The sequence below is a fragment of the Ctenocephalides felis genome, unplaced genomic scaffold (assembly GCF_003426905.1).
Source record: "Ctenocephalides felis isolate EL2017-DRISC unplaced genomic scaffold, ASM342690v1 CF-g0.4_SCAFFOLD_01604, whole genome shotgun sequence".
Classification (NCBI taxonomy): domain Eukaryota; kingdom Metazoa; phylum Arthropoda; class Insecta; order Siphonaptera; family Pulicidae; genus Ctenocephalides; species Ctenocephalides felis.
Window position 1 is genome coordinate 3,145,516 of NW_020537758.1, and position 26,618 is coordinate 3,172,133.

Genomic DNA, 26,618 nt, shown 5'->3' on the forward strand with positions numbered 1-26,618 from the left:
TACGGTTTAAAAGTTACAAGAGATATAGTAAACAAATGTCCAAAAATAATGTTAACAAAAATTAGTATATAAATAAATTAGAACCAATATTAAAAGATAATTCTTATACCAAAATAATACGATCAACTTTTAAAAATCGATTTTATACTTAAACAAATGTAACTTGGTAGATTTTTAGAAATAATTTAAATATAAATAATCATAAATACATGATAACAAAAAACTGTTATATAATAATGATTTACCAAACATTTCAATACAAATTCTACATTTTTAATTTTATAAACTTTTAGAAAAAATCGTTTAGAAGAAATAACAATACTTGGCATCAAATAATTTGTTTTAAACCCAAAATTAGACCCTAAAAATTATTTACGCTATTTATCTAATCTAATATGAAAAAAAATGTCACCAATTGAATTTTTTTAAACAAATAATAAATTAAGGTATAAAATTCAATATTAAAAATTAACAACATTTATCCAAACAATTATTAAAAAAAAATATCTGCACTAATAATTTTTTTCAAACAAAAATATAGAGTTACAAAATGTAATAGTAAAAATCATAATTTCTCTAAGCTGTTCCTAAAATTGTTAATTGTCGACACAAATTATATTTTTCTACCAAAAGATATTAACACTAGAAAGACGGACGCAGTCATTTTGACTGTTTTCCATTTTCAAACATAAAAATAACTATGTATTTGAAGTCGCAGCTTCGTGAAATTTTGTGACTTTTTATACAACATATAAAAGCGTAGATAAATCGTATTATTTGCCTTATCTCACTTTTATTTTCAATATTCTTACATGTTATGCCTGCATGGACGGAAAACAGTCATTTTGACTGCTCTAGAAATTTTACATTACAAACGACTTTGTTATTGTATTGCAAATAGTTATTTCGCGTGCATTCATCTCCAATATGCAATAATGCATTTGTTATATAAAAATAACCGAATTTTGGTAAGTATTGACATTAGACCGGTCTTTTTCGCGTAGTAACTTTCAGTATAACGCGTTGTTCAGTTGATTTTTTAGAACTTATAAATAAAATGTCGAAGAGAAGTGAACTATTGCAAAAGCTAACAAACATAAGTTAAGAGTGTTCCGACATAGAATTAAATGCAGAAAATTGGGCACAATCATCTGATGATGAATTGGATTATATTCCATGTGAATCATCTAATTTTGAGGGTAGCGATGAAGGTGATCACTATTGATGAAAATGAAAGTGCCATCAGTGTATGCAGGAGGGTGCTAAGTGGCTCAGAAACTGATGAAAGAATTCAAGAAACGGAAACAGCTCTCGATGGTACTGTATGGACAAAAATTGCCGAAGGTGGTACTCCAGGAAGGTCATCATCTAATTCTGTTTTCAAGGGTGTGAAAGGGCCAACAAACTATGCAAAAAATAATATTATTACAGGTGATCTTGTCAGTGCATTTTCGTTGATAATAGATAATTATATTATCAAACACATAAAACAGTGCACAGAAGAAGAGGGCAGTCAAATTTTGGGGTACGATTGGACAACATCGTTACCAGAAATACGTGCATTTATTGGAATTTTATATACTCGTGGGGCCTATGAAGCAAAAAATTTGAAATTGAGTTACTTATGGTCAGCAAAGAAGACATGACAGATCAAAGGTAAAGAAAATATACCGTGAAATCCGACGTAGTTTACGTAGATGACCCCTGCAAATATTTTTCAATATTTTGGATTTGGCTGCGATAAATGCCTGGATTCTTTACAAAGAAGCGACAGGAATAAAAATCCAAAGAAAACAAATCCTTAGAGAACAGTTTTTGTTTGAATTGGCAGAACAGCTTTCCGCGGGCTACACGACATCAACACAAAAAAAATCAAAGGAAAATGATGACCCACAGTCATCATGCACATACCAGTAGTAATAAAAGAAAATTTTGCCAAATACGACTTTGTAATAATAATAAAACTAATAATACGTGTCAAATTTGCAACAAACATGTTTGCGGAAAAAGTACTCATAAAAAGATCTCAAATTATATTTGCATGAATTGTAAAAATAATGAACTTTTTTGTCAGATGAACTATTTTTTTATTTTTAGCACCCATAGATAATTTGTATAAATGTAAATAGTACATGAAATGATAAAAATTAATTTTAAACAAATTTCTAAACGCATTATTTATTTTTTTTACGACGCAGTCATTTTGACTGTTTTCAGGCAATGTAGGTATACTCAATTCGTCCGTCTTTCTAGTGTTAAAATTCAAAACATTTATCTAACGTAATACTACAAAATTTTGAGCGCCAATTAAATTTTTTAAAACAAATAAATGTAGGTACAAAATTTAATAGTGCAAGGAATATTTCCCTAACTTATTACTGATAAAAGATTGTCACCAAATGTTTTAATATATATATATATATATATATATAATATTAAATTTAATAGTAAAAATCTGATTTTCTCTAAATTAAATTTATTAATTGCCTACACAAATTATTTTTGTCTACCAAAAGATATTAAAATTTTTTGAAACAAATAAATATAAGTACAAACTTTAATAGTCCAATCAACATTTCCCTAACTAGTTACTAAAAAATTACTGGCACCAAATTTTAAAAAAAATATATTTTTTATTATCCATTAGTGCAAAGTAACAACATGTCAACCCACTACAAAAACATCAAAACCAAAATTTTCTACCAAACACCACTTGGACACTAACAAAATAATCTCTAGACACTTTTTGGGGTTGACACGTTACAACTTCGCACACTTTTTCCTCCAATTCCAAATTACAAAAAACCAAAAAAAATTGCAAATCTTACATGATAAATCCCAAACTTGTTCCTCTAATGTGGGTCACTTTTCTTAAAAATCTTAGGGTCAACTGTCGTGCTGTTGACTGGCCGTTAGTTGCCTGATAACTGACTATTCCCTCATCGGGATTTCGAATAAAGTAGTACTTTCGTTCGTAGAGAATGGTCGGCAAAGGGTAGGAGAAGTCGACGATTTAACATCAGACAGACGTCCACGAAGACGTCGAAGAATATCGAGTCTTCTGTCTTCTTCTCGGTCTGAAGAAGTTGCTCCCACCAGAAGCAAAGGACGTTGGCAGAAAAAGTCGTTATGAACGGTGGAGGAGTTACGTAATCGGAGATTTGATGAAAAAATTGGTTGAAAATTACCAGGAGATGTGTGGGTGGTGATTGTGGCCAAAATTGACGTCAATGAATAAAATTTTTTTTTGATAATATTTGCAAGTAGAGGGCAAAACATGTGCAACCTTGGAAAATCCATTATAAAAGTATTTTCCTTAGTTATTCGTTATTTTAAAATTGAAATAAAAAAAATTGACTATAATATTTGCAAGTAGAGGGCAAACGGTGTCCCGGAACTCAATGTTAAGCCAAAAGAAAGTTCAAAAAATAGAAAATAAAAAAAAATCATCTCATATTGTTTGGAAATTATGAGCTTTCAAGTGCAACCTAGAGATTTGGCAAAATTTTGATCATTTTTTGATTATTGTGGCACAGGGTGTCCCAGAACTCAACGTCAAGCAAATACTGATTGCAAGTTATAAAAATAATTAGAAGAAATATTTATACTAAGTAAATAAAAAAATACCAAGAGATGTGTGGGTGCTAACTAAAATACAACCAAAATAGGAGTCAATAAACTTTTTTTTTGATAATAATATTTGCAAGTAAAGGGCTACTAAGTCGCTATCGTAACAAAAACTCCAATTTTGAAAAATGCATTACAAAAGTATTTTCCTTAATTGCCAGTTTTTTCAAAATTAGAGCCAAAAAAATTAACAATAATATTTGAAAGTAGAGGGCAAAAAGTGAAAAATTGAAAAGATACATTTCCATAAATAGCTGGGAATTTTATTGAAAATAGTGCCAAATTAAAATTTAACAAATTTTAGAAAAGATAACAAATTTTTTGCTAAGGAATTTTTACAAGAATTTTAATTTTTGTTTTGCCAATTTAATTTTTTAATACTTTTTTAATGACCATTATAATTAGAGAAGAAATATTGAGCTTTTTAATGCAAAAAGTAAGTCTTTCTTGATGCAAAAATCTATCTAATATACAGGGTGTCCCAGGACTCAAAGTCAAGCCAAAACGTAGTAATAACATTGATGATAACTATCATGAAAAAAATTAGAAAAAAATATTTATTCCATGTATTTTGGACATATGAGCTTTTAAGTGCATCCTAGAGCTTTGGCGAAATTTGGATTATTTTTCGGTTATTGTAATACAGGGTATCCCAGAACTCAACGTCAAGTCAAAACAGAGTGCAGTCCAGAAAAAATAAAAAAATTATCTCACTTTGTTTGAGAATTATGAGCTTTTTAAGTTTGGTGAATTTGTCCTCATCTTTCGGTCATTGTGGTTAATTTTTATCAATTTTGTTTACATAAACTTTGGATTCGTAATCGTAAATAATATTTCTAGGACCACAGTCTAAAATAATAAGATAATTAGCCTGAGTTTTTAATAATTAAGACTTTTTGTGGATCTATGAATTTAAATTTTTAAAATCAGTCGACTTTGAGAGGCTCCCCTTTAAAAAAAATGTACTAAAGTGTGTTGGAAAATTTCATCAAAAGTTGGTGCATTTAATCAGGATTGTAAAGTTGTGAAATACTTAATAGATTGGTTATAAACAATTTCGGGTAAAAAACTAAAAACCCGAAAAAACGCATTTCGCTCAAATTCAGTTCAAAGGTTTCCCTCTCGCACCAAAATCACGTCATTTTTAGGTTTTTATTTTTCTACTCAGAATTTTTATTACACAACTTCCAAATATTTTACTATCTTACAATCTTGATTAAATACGCCAATTTTTGACAAAACTTGCCAACACACTTTAGTACATTTTTCTTAAAGGAGGGCCTCTCAAAGTCGACCGATTTTAAAAACTTTAAATTCATAGTCTAAAAAAAATCTTAAATTTTGAAAATTTGGGGCCATTGTGTCATTATTTTTGACTGTGGTCCTAGAAATGTTATTCACGATTACGGATCCGAAGTATAAATAAACAAAATAGATAAAAATCAACCACAATAACCAAAAAAATGCAGCAAATGGACCAAAGCTCTAGGTTGTACTTGAAAGCTCATGATTTTCAAACTAGGTGAGAGATAAAACTTTAACGATATAAAGTTTGACGATTTTCTTCGTAATGTTTTTGTTCCAGAAGTTAAAAATTGGTAAATGCAGTTGTATAGAGAATTTTGTAAGCTTTTAGTCTATTTAAAATAATATTTATATGTTCGAACAAATTTTGCACAATTTGAATAAATATTAAAAAACTTACAACTATTTTGTATGCAAATCAATTTTAAAGTTTGACGATTATTTTCGTAATGATTTTATTCCAAAACTTAAAAATTGGTAAATTCAGTTATATAGGGAATTTCAAGAGCTTTTTAACTATATAAAATAAAATTTATATTCTTTAACAAAACCTCTAGCAAAAATGAACAAAATAGAGAAGTAATCATGCAAATTGTGGCCTGGTTAATCAAGAGATGACGTTAATGAAGACCTTGATAATATTTAATTTGTTTCCGAATTTATTCATCAATCATAATAAAATCTAGATTAAAATATTTTAAGAAAATATTGTAAAAATAACTAATATATATAATATAATAATAGAGAGTTCACAATTGATTTTGCAGTTTAAATAGTGAAAATCTAACTAATAATTTAATTAAAGACTTAAATGTCTTTATTTCTCATTTTACAAAGAGATCTCTATTTGGTGAGATCTGGTGTCTAGTAAAAAAAATTGATTAAAAAATTACCAGTTTTGACAAAAGTCTGAATGCTAATTGTGGCCTGAATAAATCAACTATTTACGTTAATAAAGACCTTGAAAACATTTAATTTATTTCATAATCTATTTATCAATTATAGTATAAATTAAATAATAACTTATTAGAAAAATTTTAAAATTATTTATTAAAGTCTAACTATTTATTAGAGTCTTTTGACCTCTGAATTTTTTCGAAAGTTCAACGATTCCATCACATCATCAAATATCAATTTTTTTCTCAATTTTATGACACCTGTCATTTCAGATGTCAAAGATCGTGTCAAAAAAGTTACGAATGTGTCAAAACTGAACAATTTGCGTCAGTTATATAATTAATTTACGCAAAAAAATTTAATTTGTTACGAAATCGGACATGTAGGTGTGAATTTTGTTGAACTTTTAATTTTTAATTCGAGATCTAATTTTTTTGGGGGAACATTGACCCTAATTTTTGGTAAAAAATGAGGTCAATCGGGTTCGTTTAGGGAGAAAAAGTTTATTGGCTTAATAATAAATAATAAAAAAATGTTAAGAAGTTAATTGTATTCGATTTGATATCATTGAACTTGTAAATTTTATAAAAACACTGTTGAAATTAATTTTCGAATCTGAAGTTTTTTAGATTTTCATACTCAAACTTTTCTTAGATTTTTTCTAGTTTTTTTAAGTGTATAGAAATTAATTTCATATTAATATAATAATTATATATATATATATATATAGATAAATATCTCAAAATTGTTCTGGATAATTTAATATTAATATTATCCTTAAATGATTTACTCAAAATTAAATAAATATATAAAAATTATCAAAGAACTAAACGTTATAAAAATTTCTTGCTAAAATCTTCAAGTTCAATTTTTTTAATATTATTTATTATTTATATTTTAATATATTACTCCATTTTATTCAAATTTTTTACAAAAGTAGATAAACTAGTTTCAAATAAAATTTATTTAATAATGACAAAATTACTGAAACATTTTCTAAGTTAATTTTTAATAATTTTTACAATTGCATACAATCTAGGTGTATTATTTAAACAAAATCTAATTGGAACTTTTGATATTTTTCTCGATATTGCGAAAACGTTATTCATATCATTATGAGGTAATTTATATATGTATTTTTAAAAGATTGTGAATTAATCCCACTGTACTATATATAGTTCAAGTAATCGAGATTTTATTGGCAAACTCATATGAATGTATTTATTTATTATATCTCTTGTAACTTTAGAACGGTTTGTCTAATTTAAACAAAAATATTCGGCAAATATGTACAAAATTGAATAATTTATAATTATGTCTAACATTATAAAATCCTACAGCAACACGGTATGCTTTAAAATTGAAATTCAAAATAGGTATTGTATACAAGTGCGCTAATTGTGAAGGACGAACTGATTTATGTATTTATTTATTATATTTCTTGTAACTATTCGACAAACTTGTACAAAATTGAATAATTAATATTGTCTCATATTACAAAACTCTACAGCAAGTCGGTATACTCTAAAATCGACATCGAATATAGATAATTAACACGCAAATACTCATCTGCTCCATACAGATTATATTTGTGATTTTTTCCTATGTCAATTTGTAAGATTGATTTTAAAAATAAATTGCAGTATACCGTGTTGCCGTAGGAACTTAAGATATTAGGATATATTATAAACTATATTATTTTTTACTAATTTGCTGAATATTTCATTTAAATTGGACGAACGGTTTAAAAGTTACAAGAGATATAATAAATAAATGCAAGGATTTAATTGCTTAAATTGGGTTGAATTTTCAATGAGTTGTTCTAAGGCGTTATTATATTAATAAATATTGCAGATTATTTAATTTTGTACAAATTTTCTGAATATTTAATTTAATTTGAACAAACCGTTTAAAGAGTACTGAAGATACGATAAATAAATACATAAATATGAATAAAATTATATGGAGATGAAATACTTTAAAAAATATTTGTATATATATATATATATATATATATATAAATATATAAATATATTAAAAAAAGTAAAATAAGCACATTCAAATCATGTAAAATAAAAATATAATTAATTTCAATGCAAATAAAAATATTTTTATCAACTCTCAGTGTTCAAGTTATTCCAGCAAATAAACAAACTGCAATTTTTAGGTTATGTATTAGTTTTTGGTACTTAATCTACAAATACAAATAGAAGATTTTATTTTGATAACACTTGATATTAGGTTGTCAAATATCTCCCTTCCGCCTTTTTGTATTATAAACCAATAGCAAAAAAGCGGAAGGGAGATATTTGACAACCTAATATGTTAGAAAGTATTATAAGTTATTCAATTTTGTACAAATTTGTCAAATATTTTATTTAAATTGGACAAGCCATTTGAAAGTTACAAGAGATTTTATGAAGAATCATTTTGCTAATTCGCCAACCCTCAGTGTTCAAGTTATTCCAGCAAATAAACAAACTTTGCAAGTTTTTAGGTTGTGTATTAATTTTTGGTACTTAATCTACAAATACAAATACAAATAAAACAACAGATTTCAAGTCTATCCCCAAAATGAGAATGCAGACTTCTTCGTGGTACTTTCTAAGGACTCTTTAGTATCTTCATCCTGATCACCTTCACTTTCTTGATTATCTTCATTATTATCATCATCAGTTTGTCCATTGAAGAAGTTGTCCATTTCTTCAACATCAATATCAACATCAACATCTTCATAGTCATCATCGTTTGACTCGAAATCTTCGACCTCTTTATTTGGTTTATCGAAATATATACCATTGGGATCCCTTGTGGTAACTTCAAAAACTTCATCTTCATCATCTGGTGGCAAAATCACTTGTCTAGGTGTTGTTGGTGTTGGGGGATCCCAAGGTCGAATCCCTGTAGTTGTGGTACTTGGCCTTTGTGTAGTTGTTGGTCTAGGAAGTGGCCTGGTGGTAGTTTGAGGACACCTGGTGCCTTTACCAGTAAAACCAGCACCACCAGACTTTACTATCCTCTGCATTTCCCTCATAGTCGGAAACAAAGCTGGTCTTTTTTCAAAAACTTCCACAACTTCCATTTCCTTGCATCCATTACCGCGGTCAGTGGTTTCCAAACATACTGTTTTGCACAATTCACTTTTGCACGTTGCAAAATATAGCAAAAACACAACTATATATTTAATATACATCATTTAATTTTTTTCTAAATTTAATTTCGTTGTCTGCACCGAAAGTCAACTTGTGGTCAACTATTTGGGTTAATAAATTAGACGGATTTTGTAAAAATTCAGGCGAAAAAAAAATTATCGAACGTCAATGTCGACATAGATAACGAGTTGACATTTGACTTGGAGATTGGATTGTGTGAGTTTGTGTTTGCAAAATAGATTTTAATTGGTAGGTATATATTGATAATGTGATACAAACACATATGTACATACACACATTAGTATATAAATAAAAAAAATTATCTGCACTATTCATAGTACCTACAACAACTTTAATCGTAAATCGACTTCAATTATAATTTTTGTGTGCATTTATTATATTTGTTGTAACTTTTAAACGGTTTGCTTAAATTAAATGAAATATTCAGCAAATTTGTATAAAACTAAATTTGGTATAATGCTGCCTATTATTATAATACCTTAAAGCAACTCGGTATACTCTAAAATCGTTCTCAAAAATACACATTGTATTTAAGTACGCTAAAAAAGTTGTATTTAAGTACGCTAAAACAAGTGTTTCATGTTTTTATTTATTATATTTCTTGTAACTTCTAAACGGTTTGTCTAATTTAAATAAAATATTTAGTAAATTTGTTCAAAATTAAGTAGTTAATAATATTGTCTAATATTTTATCACCCTATAGCAACTTGCTATACTCTAAAACCGTTTGTGAATATAGACATTGTATTTAAGTACGATAAAATAGATATTTTATGTATTTGTTCATTATATCTCTTGTAACTTTAAAACGGTTTGTCTAATTTGAATGAAATATTTAACAAATTTGTTCAAAATTCAATAGTTAATAATATTGTCTAATATTGTGAACCCTACAACAAATCATTATACATACTTTAAAATCGTTTTTCAATATAGACATTGAATTTAAGTATGTCAAAATCGATACTTTATGTATTTGTTTATTATATCTCATGTAACTTTTAAATGGGTGGTCTAATTTAAATGAAATATTCTACAAATTTGTACAAAATTTAATAGTTTATAATATTGTCTAACATTATATATCTATTTAGAAATTCTGTGTACTTTAAAAATACTATCGAAAATAAAAAAATAACTTAGAATTTAATCGTGAATTAACGACTCCCACTTATTTTGAGCGCATTTATTTATTAAATCTCTAGTAACTTTCAAACGGTTCGTCTAAAATAAATAAAACATTTGACAAATTTGTACAAAATTATAACACATTTAATACTTTCTAACATCTCAAACTCTAGAGCAACTCGGTATACTTAAAAATCTCATTTGACAATAAGTATATGAGTATATATAGACTAAATTGTAGTAAGTGCATTTGTTCATTATATCTCTTGTAGTAACTTTTGAACGATTTATCTAATATAAACAAAATATTTGACAAATTTGTACTAAAATAAAACACTAATAATACTTTCTAAGATCCCAAAACCCTAAAACAACTCGGTATACTTTAAAATCGCATTTGAAACATATCAAGAATAAAGTTGCACCAATATCATTTCCTAAATTATATTCTAGTTTCAATTGCGATTTTAAAGTATACCAAGTTGCTGTAGATCTTTGTGATATTATACAATATTATAGACTAGTTCATTTCCTACAAATTCGTCTAACACTATTTTTTGTTAGACTTAAGCATAAAAAGTTACAAGAGATATAATAAATACATACTGAAATACTTCAAAATCGCATTTGAAACATACCAAGAATAAAGTTGCACCAATATCATTTCCTAAAAAATATTATTATTTCAATAGCAATTTTAAAGTATATCGAGTTGCTGTGGGTTACTCTTGTATTAGAAAATATTATAAATAATTTAATTTCAAACAAATTTGTCAAATATTTCATTTAAATTAAACAAACCGTTTGAAAGTTACAAGAGATATAACAAATAAACGTCTTTTAATCAACTGCCCTGGTTTTAATTTATTATATATATATATATATATATATATATATATATATACGAAATATGTATGTATTTAAATACGTTATCATCGTACTTGACCTCTTGAAATTTTGGTGTCAACAAAATACGTTTTCAAATTTTAACATTTATTTATTGTAATTTCTCACAATCAGAATGGATATAATTTCACTTGTGCGCATTTAAAAAAATATAAAAGAAATTTAATAATAAAAAATAATACTATACGTACTTAAAAATAAAAATAAAAGTTATTAAAAATTGTACTAATATATGTGGTAGTTGGAAAAAATATTTGGAGTGAAAAATAATACATTTACAAGTGAAAAATATTATAAAAACTAGTGGTGTCCATCATGCGTTTCCTAACAATATTCCTCCTGTGTATTTATCTCTCAACCGGTTTTTGCTTCACAAAAGACCTCTTCGCCAGCGTTAAGAATTCCCTAAAAGACACAGCAGATTCCCTAAAATCTTCAGTTGACAGTGTCAAAAACACCATCGAAGACATCGTTGGACACATACACAATTCCTTATGTAATCACGACAAAGACAACCAGGATAAAGACAATCATCACCATCACCAAAATCCTCCAATAGAGACTTTTACTGTAGAACCGAGTAGGCCCAAAAACTTGGATGAAAATGATGATTTGATTTATGATATCGATGTCAGGGGAAATTTTAGAAAAAGAAGACATGTTTTGTTAAGGACTGTTAGGGTTGTTGGTTTACCAACAGAAGCTACTACGATTTCTGGAGGAACTTTGAAGCAAATGATAAATGCTCCTGATAGATGTCCAGATGGTACTGTTAATATTGGTGGAAGGTGCAGACGGTTAATTGATTGATAAAAAAATTATTTAATATATTCAAATTTGTTGTAATGTAATAGATAATATAGAAAGTAAAACCAAATTTAGATTTTAGTATGATTTGTGTGGAATTTGTTTATTAATTTGTGATTATTCCAAAATACATCAAATTATGAAAGTTCAATTGTTTGGTCTGAAAAGATCTAATATTATCTACTAGAATTGTTTTTAATATTTTAGATTAGTTTTAAAATATTTTGTTTATTTGTATCTACGTGTGTAGATTTTAATTTTAATATAATATGATTTTAATAAGTGCTCTGAATGTACATAAATTTACTCTATATTTCATAACTTTTTAAGAGTGCGTTAAATATACAAGGTTTATTAGACAAGTTTGTTCATAATTAATCTATATATATAAAATTTTCTAATATTATAATGCCTTACAACAACCCTGTATTCTTTAAAATTAAAATTGAAAGTAGAATATTAATATAAGAGTTCCATAAGTACAAATATTTACTATATCTCTTGTAACTTTTAAACGGTTTGTCTCATTTAAATGAAATATTTGACAAATTTATACAAAATTGATTTGTTTATAATGTTGTATAATAATTTAATACCCTACATCAACTCATACTACTATACACAAAATAGAGATAGATTCGAGAAACTTTATTTTTGTATATATTTCCTATATCTCTTGTAACTTTTAAACTATGTGTTTAATCAAAATGTAATATTAGACAAATTTGTTTAAAATCAAATAGTTTATATAATTGTCTCAGATCATAAAACCATACAGCAACTCGGTATACTTTAAAATCGCTATTAAAAATAGACGCAAATAAGGCAACTTTATTCTTGTGTCTAAATGTATGTATTTATTGCATTTCTTGTAACTTTAAAACGGTTTTTCTAAAGTACATATAATATTCGACAATTTTGTTTAAAATTAAATATAAAACAATCAAAAAGTACATTGACTGAGTTTACTATACAGTTGCGAATGAAATATAAAATTATTTAAAGCGCCCGAAAATGTAAAATAATTTTCAACACGCAATATAAATTTTTAATCGTTCAATTAATTTAAAAACTAATTTTAAAAAAATACAAACTTGTTCTAAATCGTGTTAAATACATTCCAAACAATTCAAAATTTAGAAAGAAATTCTTTATTCTCGAAAAACTACATAAAATTTTACGAATACTGATTTTTCTGATAGCCGGTTGAGAAATAAACTTAAAAACTCACTATTAATTTTTGTTTTTTTAAGGATAAATAATTAAGATCACTATATAATTATTATTATTGACTCTAGAATTGATTTATATCTTTATTTTAATTTTAATTGATATGGTCTTCACAGAAAAACTATAACGATTTAACAAGTAAATAACAGTTTTAAAATAGTATTACTCCATGTAAGCGTAAAACTGTCATAAAACGTAAAAAATATATAAATTAATTTTAATTCATAATATTAAAATATATATTATCATATTAAAATAAATTTTGGTATAAAAACTTTAAAATTTCACCTAAATTTTAGTATTATTTTTAGCGGACTTTCAAGATGAAATTTACCCTCAAACGCAGCCTAGTTTTAGGTTAAAGCGCGCGCTTGGGAAACTCGCTTGCGGCCTAACTTAAAAAACATCAATTCTACCAAAAGTACAAAAAATTAACGTAATCAATTAAAACCATCACACACTTTCAGTGTTTTATAATCATCAATTTCTAGTAAATCACGACTTTACTTAAGAATCTAGGTTAAAAATATTGGTTAGAAGTACCATGATGTAACATAATAGTTCGGAGACCGCAGGCTTTGTTACACTCATTGTATAATAATAATCTTTATGTAGGTAATTACATGAAACAACTATTAACCTACGATTGTGTGTTTCAATACACATTATGACTTCGGGACGATAATAAGTGTTGTTTGTAAACGAATCGAATTTTTTAACAACTGTCCATTAGTAGATGATAGATTGTCCGCTGGGGGAAAAAAGAAATAATAGTCTTATATGTCATAAACTTGCTAATTTATATTTTTAGTAGATTAAAGATAGTATTTAACATAATTTAGTTTTATATAAAATTAAAATTTTGCAAAGGTTTGTGAATTTTAAAGAATACTACACCTAAATGTACTTCGCGCTTGTTGTGAGGCATTTTGATATATGTTTTGTTTGACGATTTTGAAGTACAGTAAGTTGCTGTAGGTTATTATGATGTTAGAAAATATTATAGGTAATTCAATTTTGTACAAATTTGTTGAATACTGTATTTATATTACTCAAACGGTTCAAAAGTTACAACAAATGCAACAAATAAATGCACTTCCAATGCGCTCGCAAGAATTTACTATTTCCAAGTCCCATGGATCGTTTATCTTTGAGTATTTTTTTCCCAGCTCTCGGTTTCCAAATAAATCACTTCTCTTACGATTCAATTCCAAAAAATATGCAATATTTTGGCATTTCAATCGAACGTAATGGGTTTCTTTGCAGCCGGAAGCGCATTCGCATATTCGGCGCAAGTCGGCAAAAGTCGAAAGTAAAATTTATGAAATTTTTCTGTTTTTTTTCCACATTAAAATATATGATATATTAGTTCATAGTATTTTATGTAATGAATTTCTGCAATTACTTTCGAATTTAATTGCACTAATGAATCATTTTATTAGGTCGATGGAAAAAAGTAACAAAAAAATTTATATGTATATTGCGAAATAATAGAAATAACCAAAACAAATTGATAATTGATATTTTTTATTTACTTTTAAATTTCGTGATTTTTTGACATGAATACTACGGAAATCAAGAATGTTGTAAATTTAGTATGTAATTTATATAGTAAAAACTATTTTCGGTTAAAGGGTGCCCCAGAATTCAACGTCATGGGTAAAAAAATAGAAAAAGAAATATCTCACGCACTTTGAAAATTATGTGCAACCTAAGTCTTAGTCAAACTGTGACCCTTCTTTGGTTGATGTGGTTAATTTTCATTATTTTTGTTCATTTAAATTTTGGAACTTTAACCCTAAATAATATTTCTAAAATCACAATAAAAAATTGCCCCAAGTTTTCAAGAATAAAGACTTTTTATAGAACTGTGAATTTAAAATTTTTGCAATAGGTCGACTTTGAAAGGCCCTGCTTTGAAAAATATGTATCAAAGTTTGTTGGCAAGTTTCATCAAAAGTTTGCGCATTTAATTAGAATTGTAAAATAGTAAAATACTTGATAGTTTCATGATGAAAAAATCGAGCAAAAAAAAAACCTACAAATAACATAATGTTTTCTATTGCATTTCGCAATTAGTTTAATTTTTAAAAATCCATCAAAATTTCGCAAAATATTTGCGTCAAAGGCTGCTTAAATAATAAACTACAATTTTAGGACATTTAATTAATATAATCACAGATAATTTTGAAATATGTTTGATAAAAGATTTAATGAAAGCATAACCTTGATTTTTTAAATAAACGATTGAAAATTTTAACTAAATCTCTAAATCTTAATTTCGATTGAGTCATTTAATACACGTATCAGAAGCAAAATGCCACTTTCAACTAGTTTTATTCATTTGATAGACAAATTATCATATAAGTTTACTAAGCTTTCTGGATAATATATCTATCTTTTATAATAAAAAAATCACCAGAGAGATTTTTAACCCTTATTAGTCTCATTCGATTCAGAATGTCTTAAAACGTCAAGAAAACATAAAATTGACGAATCGGATTTTTTTATGAAGACATAAACATCTCCTTCGGGAAGTTAAAAAAAAAATTAATGTTTTGCTAATGCAAAATGCAATAGCAAAAATCGTGTTATTTGTAGGTTTCTATTTTTTACTCGATTTTTTTTATTCTGAACCTAGCAAGTATTTTACTATTTTACAATCCTGATTAAATGCTAAAAAATAAAACTTGCCAACGAACTTCAATACATTTTTTTCAAAGCAGGGCCTTTCAAAGTCGACCGATTGCGAAAATTTTAAATTCACAGTACACTATTTCCTTCTTATAAAATCGGTTTGATCCAAATGCCAAGCCTCGAATATAATTTATTACCATCCATTACATTCGCATTAGCTTTATATAATTCTAAATAAACAAAACAAATTCCTCCAACCAAGTTCCGTATAACCGATCTTCCTTTTTTGAAATAATAATATTCCACGAGCGATCTCGACCGGCAAAAGATCTTATATGATCTCATACGAGATTAATTGCATAAGATTGTATCATATCATTGGAGATATGAAATAAGATCTTAGTCGTATCGTCTAGAAGAAATATTTCACTATTTCACGATGCAGTTACGAATATTGTCACAGAGAAAGCTATAGAAAGTAAAATTTCATCAACGCAATAGGAAACATTTTATTTTATTAACAAACAGAAAAATGAGATAAGATACCTACACATTAGACGACAGATTAAATTGTCATTAATGGGAAAACTTTATTAGATAATGGATCATATGGGTAATAATGGAATTTCTTTAATCTTGTTAAATAAGAACGATTATTTATAACCGGCGGCTCCGTGTACCCAACGCATGCACTTAACCTGAAACGAGGCGTCGTTTGAGGGTAAAAAAATGCGTGATTGCCCGGAAAACTAAATTGGTGAAGAATCTTTGAATATTCTAATTGAAACAGATGAATGAATTGATAGTATATATGTAAAAAATTTTAACTAGTTAAAAGGGGTATTTTGCCTTAAGGCAAGTGACTTAATTAACCGAAATTGAGAATTAGATATTTAGATAGAATTTTAACTGGACGATTACGTATAATATGAAGGTAGTCTCTGATATTATTTGAGAATTTAAATTAATGGTGACATTTTTTACACAACTAGAGCAGTGGATATTCAAATTTTGACACAGACTTTTGACACATATTTTTCAAACTTTGATTAATTTTCAAAATTAAACTACTTGTCGGAGGGTTGTGAAATTTCAGTATGTTCTTTAAAACCATGATGTCTATCAACATAAAAAATTCACGATTCCCAAATAATATCTTTCGAATAGTTTTTGAATTTTTTATATCGAGTCAGAATTTTTGGCTAAAACGTAGAATTTTTTTTTCACTTTTCTCTTAACTACTAAGAAACGGCTGGGCCGATTGTCGCACAAAACTGAGAAACGATAGTCCTCATCGAAACACATCGAATGGTTTTTAAATTTTTGAAATCGGTTTATGCGTTTTTGAGAAAATGTCAATGAAAAGTCTGATTTTGACAAACGCTTAGAAAATGTCACTAATTTTTGCAAACTTTGACGATGTTTTTAAAATTAAACAACTTGTCGTGAAATCTTAATATTTTAGTATAATCTAAAAGATTATGATATCTATCGTCAGAAAAAAAATCATATCAATCGCCAAAATTGTTTTTCAATAGTTAATTACAATAAATTGTACCAGCGAATCTTCACCAAAAACTAATCAAGTCTATTCTTAACTAATATATTTCAAATAATTTTTGAATTTTTAAAATCGATTCAGAATTGCGGGCTAAAACGTAAACGAAAGATTTTTCACTTTTTTGCAAATTACAAAGAAACGGCTCGGCAAATCGTCGCACAAAATTGATAGAGTCCTCATCGACATACATCAAATGGCTTTCAAATTTTTGAAATCGGTCTAGCAGTTATTGAGAAAACGTCCATTTACGGCAAAAAATCTGTTTACATACACACACATACTTTTTCCAAATGTTGGTCTCATTCGATTCAGAATGGCTTGAAACGTCGAGAAAACATAAAATTAGCAATTCGGATTTTTTTATGAAAACATAAACTTCTCTTTCGGGAAGTTAATTATAAGATACTGATAAATTATAATAATGTAAAATATGCAATAAAAAAAATTCATAAATGAGTAATAAGAATGAACATAAAAATTGCTAAAGTATATGACTAAATTTTAATACCAAATAATATTGAAGATTACATTAAGCAAATTTATAGGTAAATAATTTATATTATAAATAAATTCATGATTAATTTATCAATACGCAATAAGACCAAAAATCGTAATAAAAAAAAAAGATCTTTGGCAAGATTATATTATACTCTTTTTGATGAATAAATAAAATATTTAATAGATTGTCAATTCGCACAAAAAATGGTTAAATAGACAAAAACGAAAAAATCAAAATGTCAAAATAAGTGAAATTTAATGATTAAAAATGGACATAAAAAATACAAAATGATCTGGCCATTTCAATTAGCTCTAGTAAATACACCACTAGGGGTATTAATTTGTATACACCTTATTTTAACATATACTTGTCAGCATTTTCTGCTTAAAGTAACAATTTATAGAGACTGCAGAAAAAAAATTGAATAAAAAAAATTGGCTATTGACAGTAATTTTGGGACTAACAACGATTAAAGCACAAACTATCCAGAAAGCTCAGTAAACCTATATTATTATCTGTCTATTAAACAAATAAAATAAATATCTCAATACACATATCCATCTCAATATCTCATACGTTCCCGATTCGAAACCACTTTCGCTTTTACTAACGGAACCGCATCTCACCGTCGTCACACTTTTCGTGTTTTTATGTTTGAGTCATAACATTCATAATTTGTATTACTACACACATTACAAACTATACCTACTACTCATATACTCATATAATAGACACATCGAGTTGAATGTAAATAGAATTACCAAGTAGTGTGGTCTGCTGACTAAATTACATTAACCTATTTAGTAGAGCTGTGAACCGGAACCGGGTCCAGCGCGGTTCCGGTTCCGGAACCGGTTCTGGAACCGGTTCTCAAATTTTGGGAACCGTCGACGGTTACATTTTTTTTTAACTTCCCGTAGGTAAGTTATTGTAATGGGCCGAAAATCTAAATTAAAAATTTTTACATTTCTCGATGTTTTGAAGGTTTCTGAACATTTTGGCATACCTCAGAAAAAAAGGATGTGTGTGTGTGTGTGTGAGTGTGTATGTATGTATGGACACAATTTTTCGTCCACGTTTTCGAGCGCACGGATCAACCTATTTGAATGGTTCAAAAAACATTCGATTCCTATTGATAGGAAGATGTGCTGATTAGTTTTTGGCAAAGGCAGGTCCAGCCAATTAGGAGATACGGAGCAAAGAGTGCAGAAAATAAAAATCGAGTTTCTGAGAGATCGGAGCGTCCGATTTGAATGATCCCAAAAGCATTCAATTCGTAATGACGGGGAGAAGGGGTGGTATGTTTTTGGCAAAGGCAGGTTCAACGGTTTCGGAAATACAGAGTTAAATGTGCAAAAAATGGCAGTTTTTAAGAGAACTAAGCGTCCGATTTGAATGATTCCAAAAACTTTCTGCTTGTTCTAACAAAATAATTGATTTTGGAAAAAAAAATTTTGCTTCAACATTTTTTTTTTTCATTTTTTTTTCCAAAAATTTTTTTTTTGTATATTAAAAATAATTCAGATTTTTATTTTATTTCTGTTCTAATATACTTTAAACAAATAATTTCAACTTCCCAATTTAGTTTATATAATTCTTATAAATATAAATAGACAATGTTACAATATTTATAATAATCTATTTTAAAACATTTAATATTCCTCGATCATTTCGTTACAGTACGGGAAGTTCCAGCAATTTGCCTTAAGGCACGATGCCATACACCCCACTAGTTTTAATTTTTTTTGTCACCTACAACGTTTTATTTTTATATCCTATATTATTATTTCTAATTCTCATTAATTTTAACTCAACATTTCAAATATTCAAATATAAGAACTCAAGACATTATTTATTTCCATTCAAAGCCTAATTTCGATTCAAAATTAATTAACTTATTCGAATTAAGAAATTAAACCTATTATAACTTTCGCAAAGGAGTACTTTGTTTTAGCCAGAAAATCTGACTGGATAATATTATGCTAATAAGTCGTTCTGTATTGTTAGAGACCACATTTGCCTGTTTTTCAAAGTTAAAAAAAAATCTTTTTTTAAAAAAATGATTTTAGGTACAGGAAGTTCTAGCAATTTGCTTCAAGGCACGATGCCAAGCACTACTAGTTTACCTTTCACTTTCTCACAAACTGAGCTGTTGTTCATTCAAAACCTTTTCCTAAAAAAATTTTAATCAATTTTGAATATTACTATTCGAAAAATTTGGGGATGTACTGATTAGTACATCGAACGGGTATTTTTTTCGTAATCAACCGTTAAAATATTTTTATTTACGATTTTAATTAAATCTACAACGATTTTTTACCAATAATAATAATGAATTATAAATTAAGAATTTATAAATTTATTAATTTTTTTGTTTAATAAATCGTTGCCGAATATGTACAAATGTACCCAACAGTTTGTATTTGGGCAGAAAGAGAGATCGGAACTTTTGCGAATGCTTGAAAGGGACAGAATAAGGGATGAACTGCCGCTGTTCATCGCCTTATTCTGTCCCTTTAAAGCATTCGCAACACAGATAAACAGACCACATGCGAAGAATTTTTTTATTTATAGATAGAGAAAGGAGACACAATATAAAAAATTAAACATTGTTATATGTATTAGCCTGAATCTTTTCATTGCGAGCCATCAGTCTTTAGCCCATTAATATTGATTTTAATGACTTCTCCAAATCATACTTTGACACTTGTTTTCAGAAAGACCTCCAACTATTTTCAATAGACTACACCCGATTACAAGAGCCGCATTTCGTTAATCCGTCTAAATTATTATTTCTGAAACTAAATAATTATCCATTTCAACAACATTTCAAACGATATATAAGTTAACAAAAACACTTCTACTTTTAAAATTGTCACTTGAAAAAAATCAGTTTATGTAATTACGTTTGAAATGTTGTTGAAATGGATAAATATTTAGTTTCAGAAATAACAATTATATAAAATAATATTTATTAGAAACATAAACTAATATATGTTAACATATATTAGTTTATGTTTCTAATAAATATTATTTTATATATTTGTTATTTATTTATGAAACACTATCTTAAAATATGCAATATTTCAAAATTAATTAGCAAATTCGAAGGAATTTTTGAAATTTGTTGTTTTACGATTTATGAGTCGATGTACAATCGCCAGGCTCTAAAAGTACGCTTCTGCTTTGAAATCTTTAGATATATATGTATTAGTACATTTACTAATATTATGATCATAAGGTCCACTTGCTCACAGACTGCAAGAGTCGAATTACATAATGGGAAGAGCTTAGGTATAAAATTAAGGTTAGCAAAGTATGAAATTTTTATATTTTTATGAAGTTAACAATTGAAAAATTAAATTACTTTTTATGAAGTAAACTATTTATTTCAATTAAACTAAGGCGTTTTGTTGTAATACTTTTAATAATATGTTATTTTTTTAATACTATATGCAGCCAGTTTTGTAAATTCTCCTGATCAAAAGAAACCGCCTCTTGATATGGATATCGAAAACTTCAATTGAGAAACTAAAAACTAAAGAAACTAAAAATACGCTTAAAATTTATTGGTTTATGAAAAAGTTTTTAATTATTTATTTAAAAGTTTATGAAAATTACATATAACCTAATAATGAAAGCAAACTAAATATTATTCGAATGTACAATTTCCAATTTGAGAATTGCATTCATCACAAACAAATATATAACTAAATAGTAATGCACAAAAAAGTATTAATTATAATTATATTAAAAAATGCAAAGGGTTACAAAAAAATTTCAAGAACAAAAAGCGAGACACGTAGCTTGAAACGGATGTTTGTGACTGAATGTAAAAACTAGTATGGCATCGTGCCTTAAGGCAAATTGCTGGTACTTCCCGTACCGTAACGAAATGTTCGAGGAATACTGAATGTTTTCAAAAAGATTATTACTATATATAATATTGTAACATTTTCTAATATTTATAAGAATTATATAAACTGAATTGCAAAGTTGAAATTATTTGTTCAAAGTATATTAGAACTATAGTCCGAATTAAAAGAAAAATCTGCATTTTATTCGATATACAAAAAAAAATTTTTTTGAAAAAAAAATTGAAACAAAATGTTTTTTTTTCCAAATTCAATTATTTTGTTAAGACAATCAGAATGTTTTTTGAATCATTTAAATCGGACGCTTAGTTCTCTCAATAACTGCCATTTTTTACACATTTAGCTCCGTATCTTCGAAATGGCTGGGTTTGCCTTTGCCAAAAACTAATAAACACTTCTCCCAATCATTACTAAATGAATGTTTTTTAGATCATTCAAATCGGATACTCCGTTCTCTCAAAAACTCGATTTCTATTTTCTGCACACTTTGCTCCCTATCTCCGTAACGGCTGGATCTGCCTTCGCCAAAAACTAATCAGCTCTTTTCCCTATCAATACAAATCGAATGTTTTTTGAACCATTCAAATCGGTTGATCCGTGCGCCCGAAAACGTGACCGGAAATTTGTATCCATACATAGATACACACACACACACACATCTATTTTTTCTGAGGTATGCTAAAATGTTCAGAAACCTTCAAAACGTCAAGAAATGTAAAAAATTTCAATTTCGATTTTCGGCCCATTACAATAACTTACCCTACGGGAAGTTAATAAGAAAAAAGTAGCCGGACTTTTTTCCGGAGCGGTCTGGAATTTTCCGGGATCGATCCGGACTTTTCCGGGTTGGAACCGTTCACGGTTCTACCGGAACCGAGTCCTTTTTGGACTTTAGAACCGGTTCTTGAAAATGACGGTTCTTGACAGCTCTACTATTTAGTATCGGAATAGAGGATCAGAAAGTTATAATTGATATATATATATATATATATATATATATATATATATATATTTTTGAATAGTCTTGAATTTGATGTTGATATATATGTTTAATTTGAGTTTAATATTCGGGCGTAACATCAATAAAAATAATATATTTTGTATAATAATGTATTTTTATTGATGTTACGCCCGAATATTAAACTCAAATTAAACATATATATATATATATATATATATATATCTTTTATCTTTCTTATATATAAAAATTAAGCTCTCCATAAATGATCCCCTAAAACTCGAAAACGGCTAAACCGATTTGGCCAGTCTTATTCTTGAAAAATTGGTGCTAATAAGTAGTTTGTCGGAAAGGTGAGATATTATTTCAAAATCGCGTAGAAACTTTACATTTTTAATTTGAAATTTTTTCTAGAAGTGTAATTTGAATAAAACAATGAACGGTGGCTAATACGTCAAATGTTTTTGACAGATGATGTTCAATTGCGTTTAATAGGATGTGTTACGTGAATATTATTTAATTATGATTCTTTGTTTTGTTCGTAGTTATATTTATATACAAAACGTTACGACGTAAACAAATTGACGGCTTAAAATATATTTTAAAAATATAAAGCTTTGTAATACAGTTATGAAATTATAGTATGTTATTTCTTAATATGTGTACTGAATTATAAAAATATAAAATCAAATATGTTTATAACAGAAGCAACTATAAAATTGCAATGTACACTTGCATACTCTATTTTTATTAGTTGCGAATCGACGGTTGGATATGATATGAGAAGTACTTTTGAAAAATGTTTCAAAAATATACAATATTATACTAGAGCTATAAAATTTTATTATATTATTAGTTAATATATGTACTCAATTATAAAAATATAAAATCACATATTTTTCTAACCAAAAAAGCTATAAATGTGCAATTTTGTAAATAAATACACTCTTGCATATCTAGTTTCCAATAGTTGCAAGTCCACGGTTTGATGAGTATTTTGAAAAATATTAAAAAATATAAAACGTTATACTAAAGTTACAAAATTTTAGTATGTTATTTTTTAATATGTGTACTAAATTAAAAAAATATAAAATCACACATGTTTCTTACAAAAACAGCTATAAATTTGCAATTCAGTAAAATAATGTGATAGGGCCACAAGTGTTACTAGAAACTCAACAATATCAACTTTTTTGAAATATTAATATGAAAATGCACTTTTTGGCATACTTTTCTCAAGCACGGTGTTCTGAAAGATCTCATTGGCAATTAGAAAACATTTTCTAAGTTATATTATTTTTTATTTATGTTATTTAATTTCAGAACCTAAATTTGGTCGAATAACATTTTCCCAGTTATAATTTCTCAGAATCTATCGAAGAATAGATAGTAATATCCGAAGATCCACCACCGATGTGTCAAAAACCAGTAAAGTTAAGCATTATTTAACACCAATATTTGAAAATATGGGGAAAAAAGATGTATAACCAGCTATAACATTGATTCTTATGACTTTGCTATTGGGAGATAAACGGCAGTCTTTGAAAATCCATAATACTCATATATATATATATATATATATATATATATATAAATTTTAAGATTTCTTACTAATTCCATTTTCCGGCCGCGCGACGTCTGAGCGACCCTCGAGCGAGGGCTTGTTCCGGGTTAAAAACACATTTCAGGGACTCGCTCCCCTGAATCACGAGTATATACTAAATATTGACTTTTGCGATAAATTTTCAAACTTTTGGGTTAAATTATAATTATACTTCTGATTTTTAATATCAATACTATTATATTAAATATACTTAAATTCATTAAAAACTTTGAATAGTTATGTTTTCCTATTTTCTACAATTCTCCATCAAACCATTAATCATTTTATTTCAGTGTGTTAATTAAATCATTAACTGACTAATTAAAACGTAGTTTACAAAATCGTAAATTATGTCGAAAATCGCCATAAATATCTATATTCGTACGCACACGTTCTAAATATCCTCATAAATTCGATTGCATCATAACACATATAATAGTTCGAGAAGGCATGTAGGTAATGTTCGTCGTAAAAATTAGCGGAGTTTCCGAAGAAAGTCAAACAAATTATGCAGTTACATATTTTATGTAATAGATTGTAATTATGAACGAAAGACGGACATTTAGATAGAGAGCTGGGGGGACTAATACTCAAACTAGGTGTAAATCGCATTTTGCCTTAACGAAAGTTGGATGAAGATTTATTCAAAATGTTGTTAGATAGTGTGTATGGTAAATTTTACTAGAATGTATTAAATTTTATCTAGTTTATACTGATATAAATAAATTAAAGTGTCATTCTGGTATACCAGTTTACACTAAATTTTAGTAAGTTTTATCTAATGTGATCAGTTTTTAATAATGTAATCAAATCAAAATGCCCAGAATGAAATTTCCAAATTATTTGACAAAATGTAAAAATGGGTCCTGAATCCACATATAGCTGATTAACAAATTCAAATCTGCGTTTCAAAAAAGAATTGTTTGAATTTTTGATATCCAAGTGTATATATATACTATAGTTTTTAAGAGATTATAGTGAATTTTATATAGTTGTCACCAATATAAACAAATAAAAGTGTCCAGAACAAAATTTTCAAATTATTTTATAAAATGTAAAAAAATATCCTGAATCTACGTTTTTGCAATCACCATAATGCACAAGTCTGCGTTCCGACTGGTTTTATTCAAAATTTCAATATCCAAGTGTATATAACATTTTATACTAAAGTTTAGTAAATTTTATTTAGTTTATACTAAATGTGTTTCAACTACAAAATATTCAAAATTTTGATATGAAAGTGTATATAACAATTAATACCAAAATATGGTAAATTTTATATAGTTTATACTAATGCAGACAAATTAAAGTGTCCGGAATGAAAATTCCAAATTATTTGACAAAATGTAAAAAAAATGTCCCAAATATGCATATAACTATATTTATCAAAACTAACAAACTTTACTGAAACCCACGTTTCAAGTAAGTATTACTAAAAATTTTGCTATCCAAGTGTATAAAACAGTTTTTACTAAATCGTAGTAAATATTATCTAGTTTTTTTTTATATAAACAAAATAAAGTGTCCTGAACAAAATTCTCAAGTTATTTGACAAAATGTAAAATGAATTTATATTTTTGCAAGCATCATAATGTACAAGTGCGCGTTCAAAAATTTCATTATCAAAGTGTTTTTAACAATTCAAACTAAATTTTAGTAAATTTTATCTAATTTTCACTGATGTAAATATTGCCAAATTATTTAGCTAAATCTAAAAAATTGTCCTAAACTCACATATAGCAAAATACTGAAGGCTGCGTTTCAACTAAAAATTATTCAAAATTTTGATATACAAGTGTATAAAATAAATTACACTAAATTTTCGTAAATTTGATCTAGTTTATACAAATGTAACTGAATCAAAGTGTCCAAAACAAAATTTCCAAATTATTTGACTAATTGTAAAAAAAAAATTTCCTAAATCCACCAAATTCAAATCTGCGTTTTAACTACAAATTATTCAAAATATTCATATACAAGTATATGAAACAAATTATGCAAAATTTTAGTAAATTTTATCAAGTTTTTACTAACATAAATAAATCAAAGTGTCTAGTACAAAATTTGCAAATTATTTAAAAATCAAATAACTCAAGTCCGATTTTCGACCAAGAATGAAATTACGTTAAATACTAACAGAATTAGGAAGAAAAAATTCTATTTAAATAAAATTTTGTAGTAAATAGAGGTAATAGATAAGCTAATATTATGCTGACTTGATAAACTTATTATTTTGACAAAATATTCGTAAAAGTTTTTTTTATAAAATTCTTTACTAAATCAATCTTGATTAAAATTGATACTTTTTTCCGACAGTCACAATTATTTTTTCCCTTTTCCATACTTAATTTTTATTTTAAATAATTTTAACGTTTTTAAAGTTTAAGTATTTTATCATTACAATTATTTTCA

The 26,618-nt window shown here is 27.0% G+C and overlaps 1 protein-coding gene across 1 annotated transcript; it reads left to right on the forward strand.

Annotated features, from left to right (window-relative positions):
- Positions 1-1,205: 1,205 nt before the first annotated feature.
- On the forward strand, positions 1,206-1,646 carry LOC113372844. The gene has a single exon (XM_026613180.1). It carries the CDS (start codon positions 1,206-1,208, stop codon positions 1,644-1,646), a length of 441 nt encoding a protein of 146 aa, XP_026468965.1.
- Positions 1,647-26,618: the final 24,972 nt, after the last annotated feature.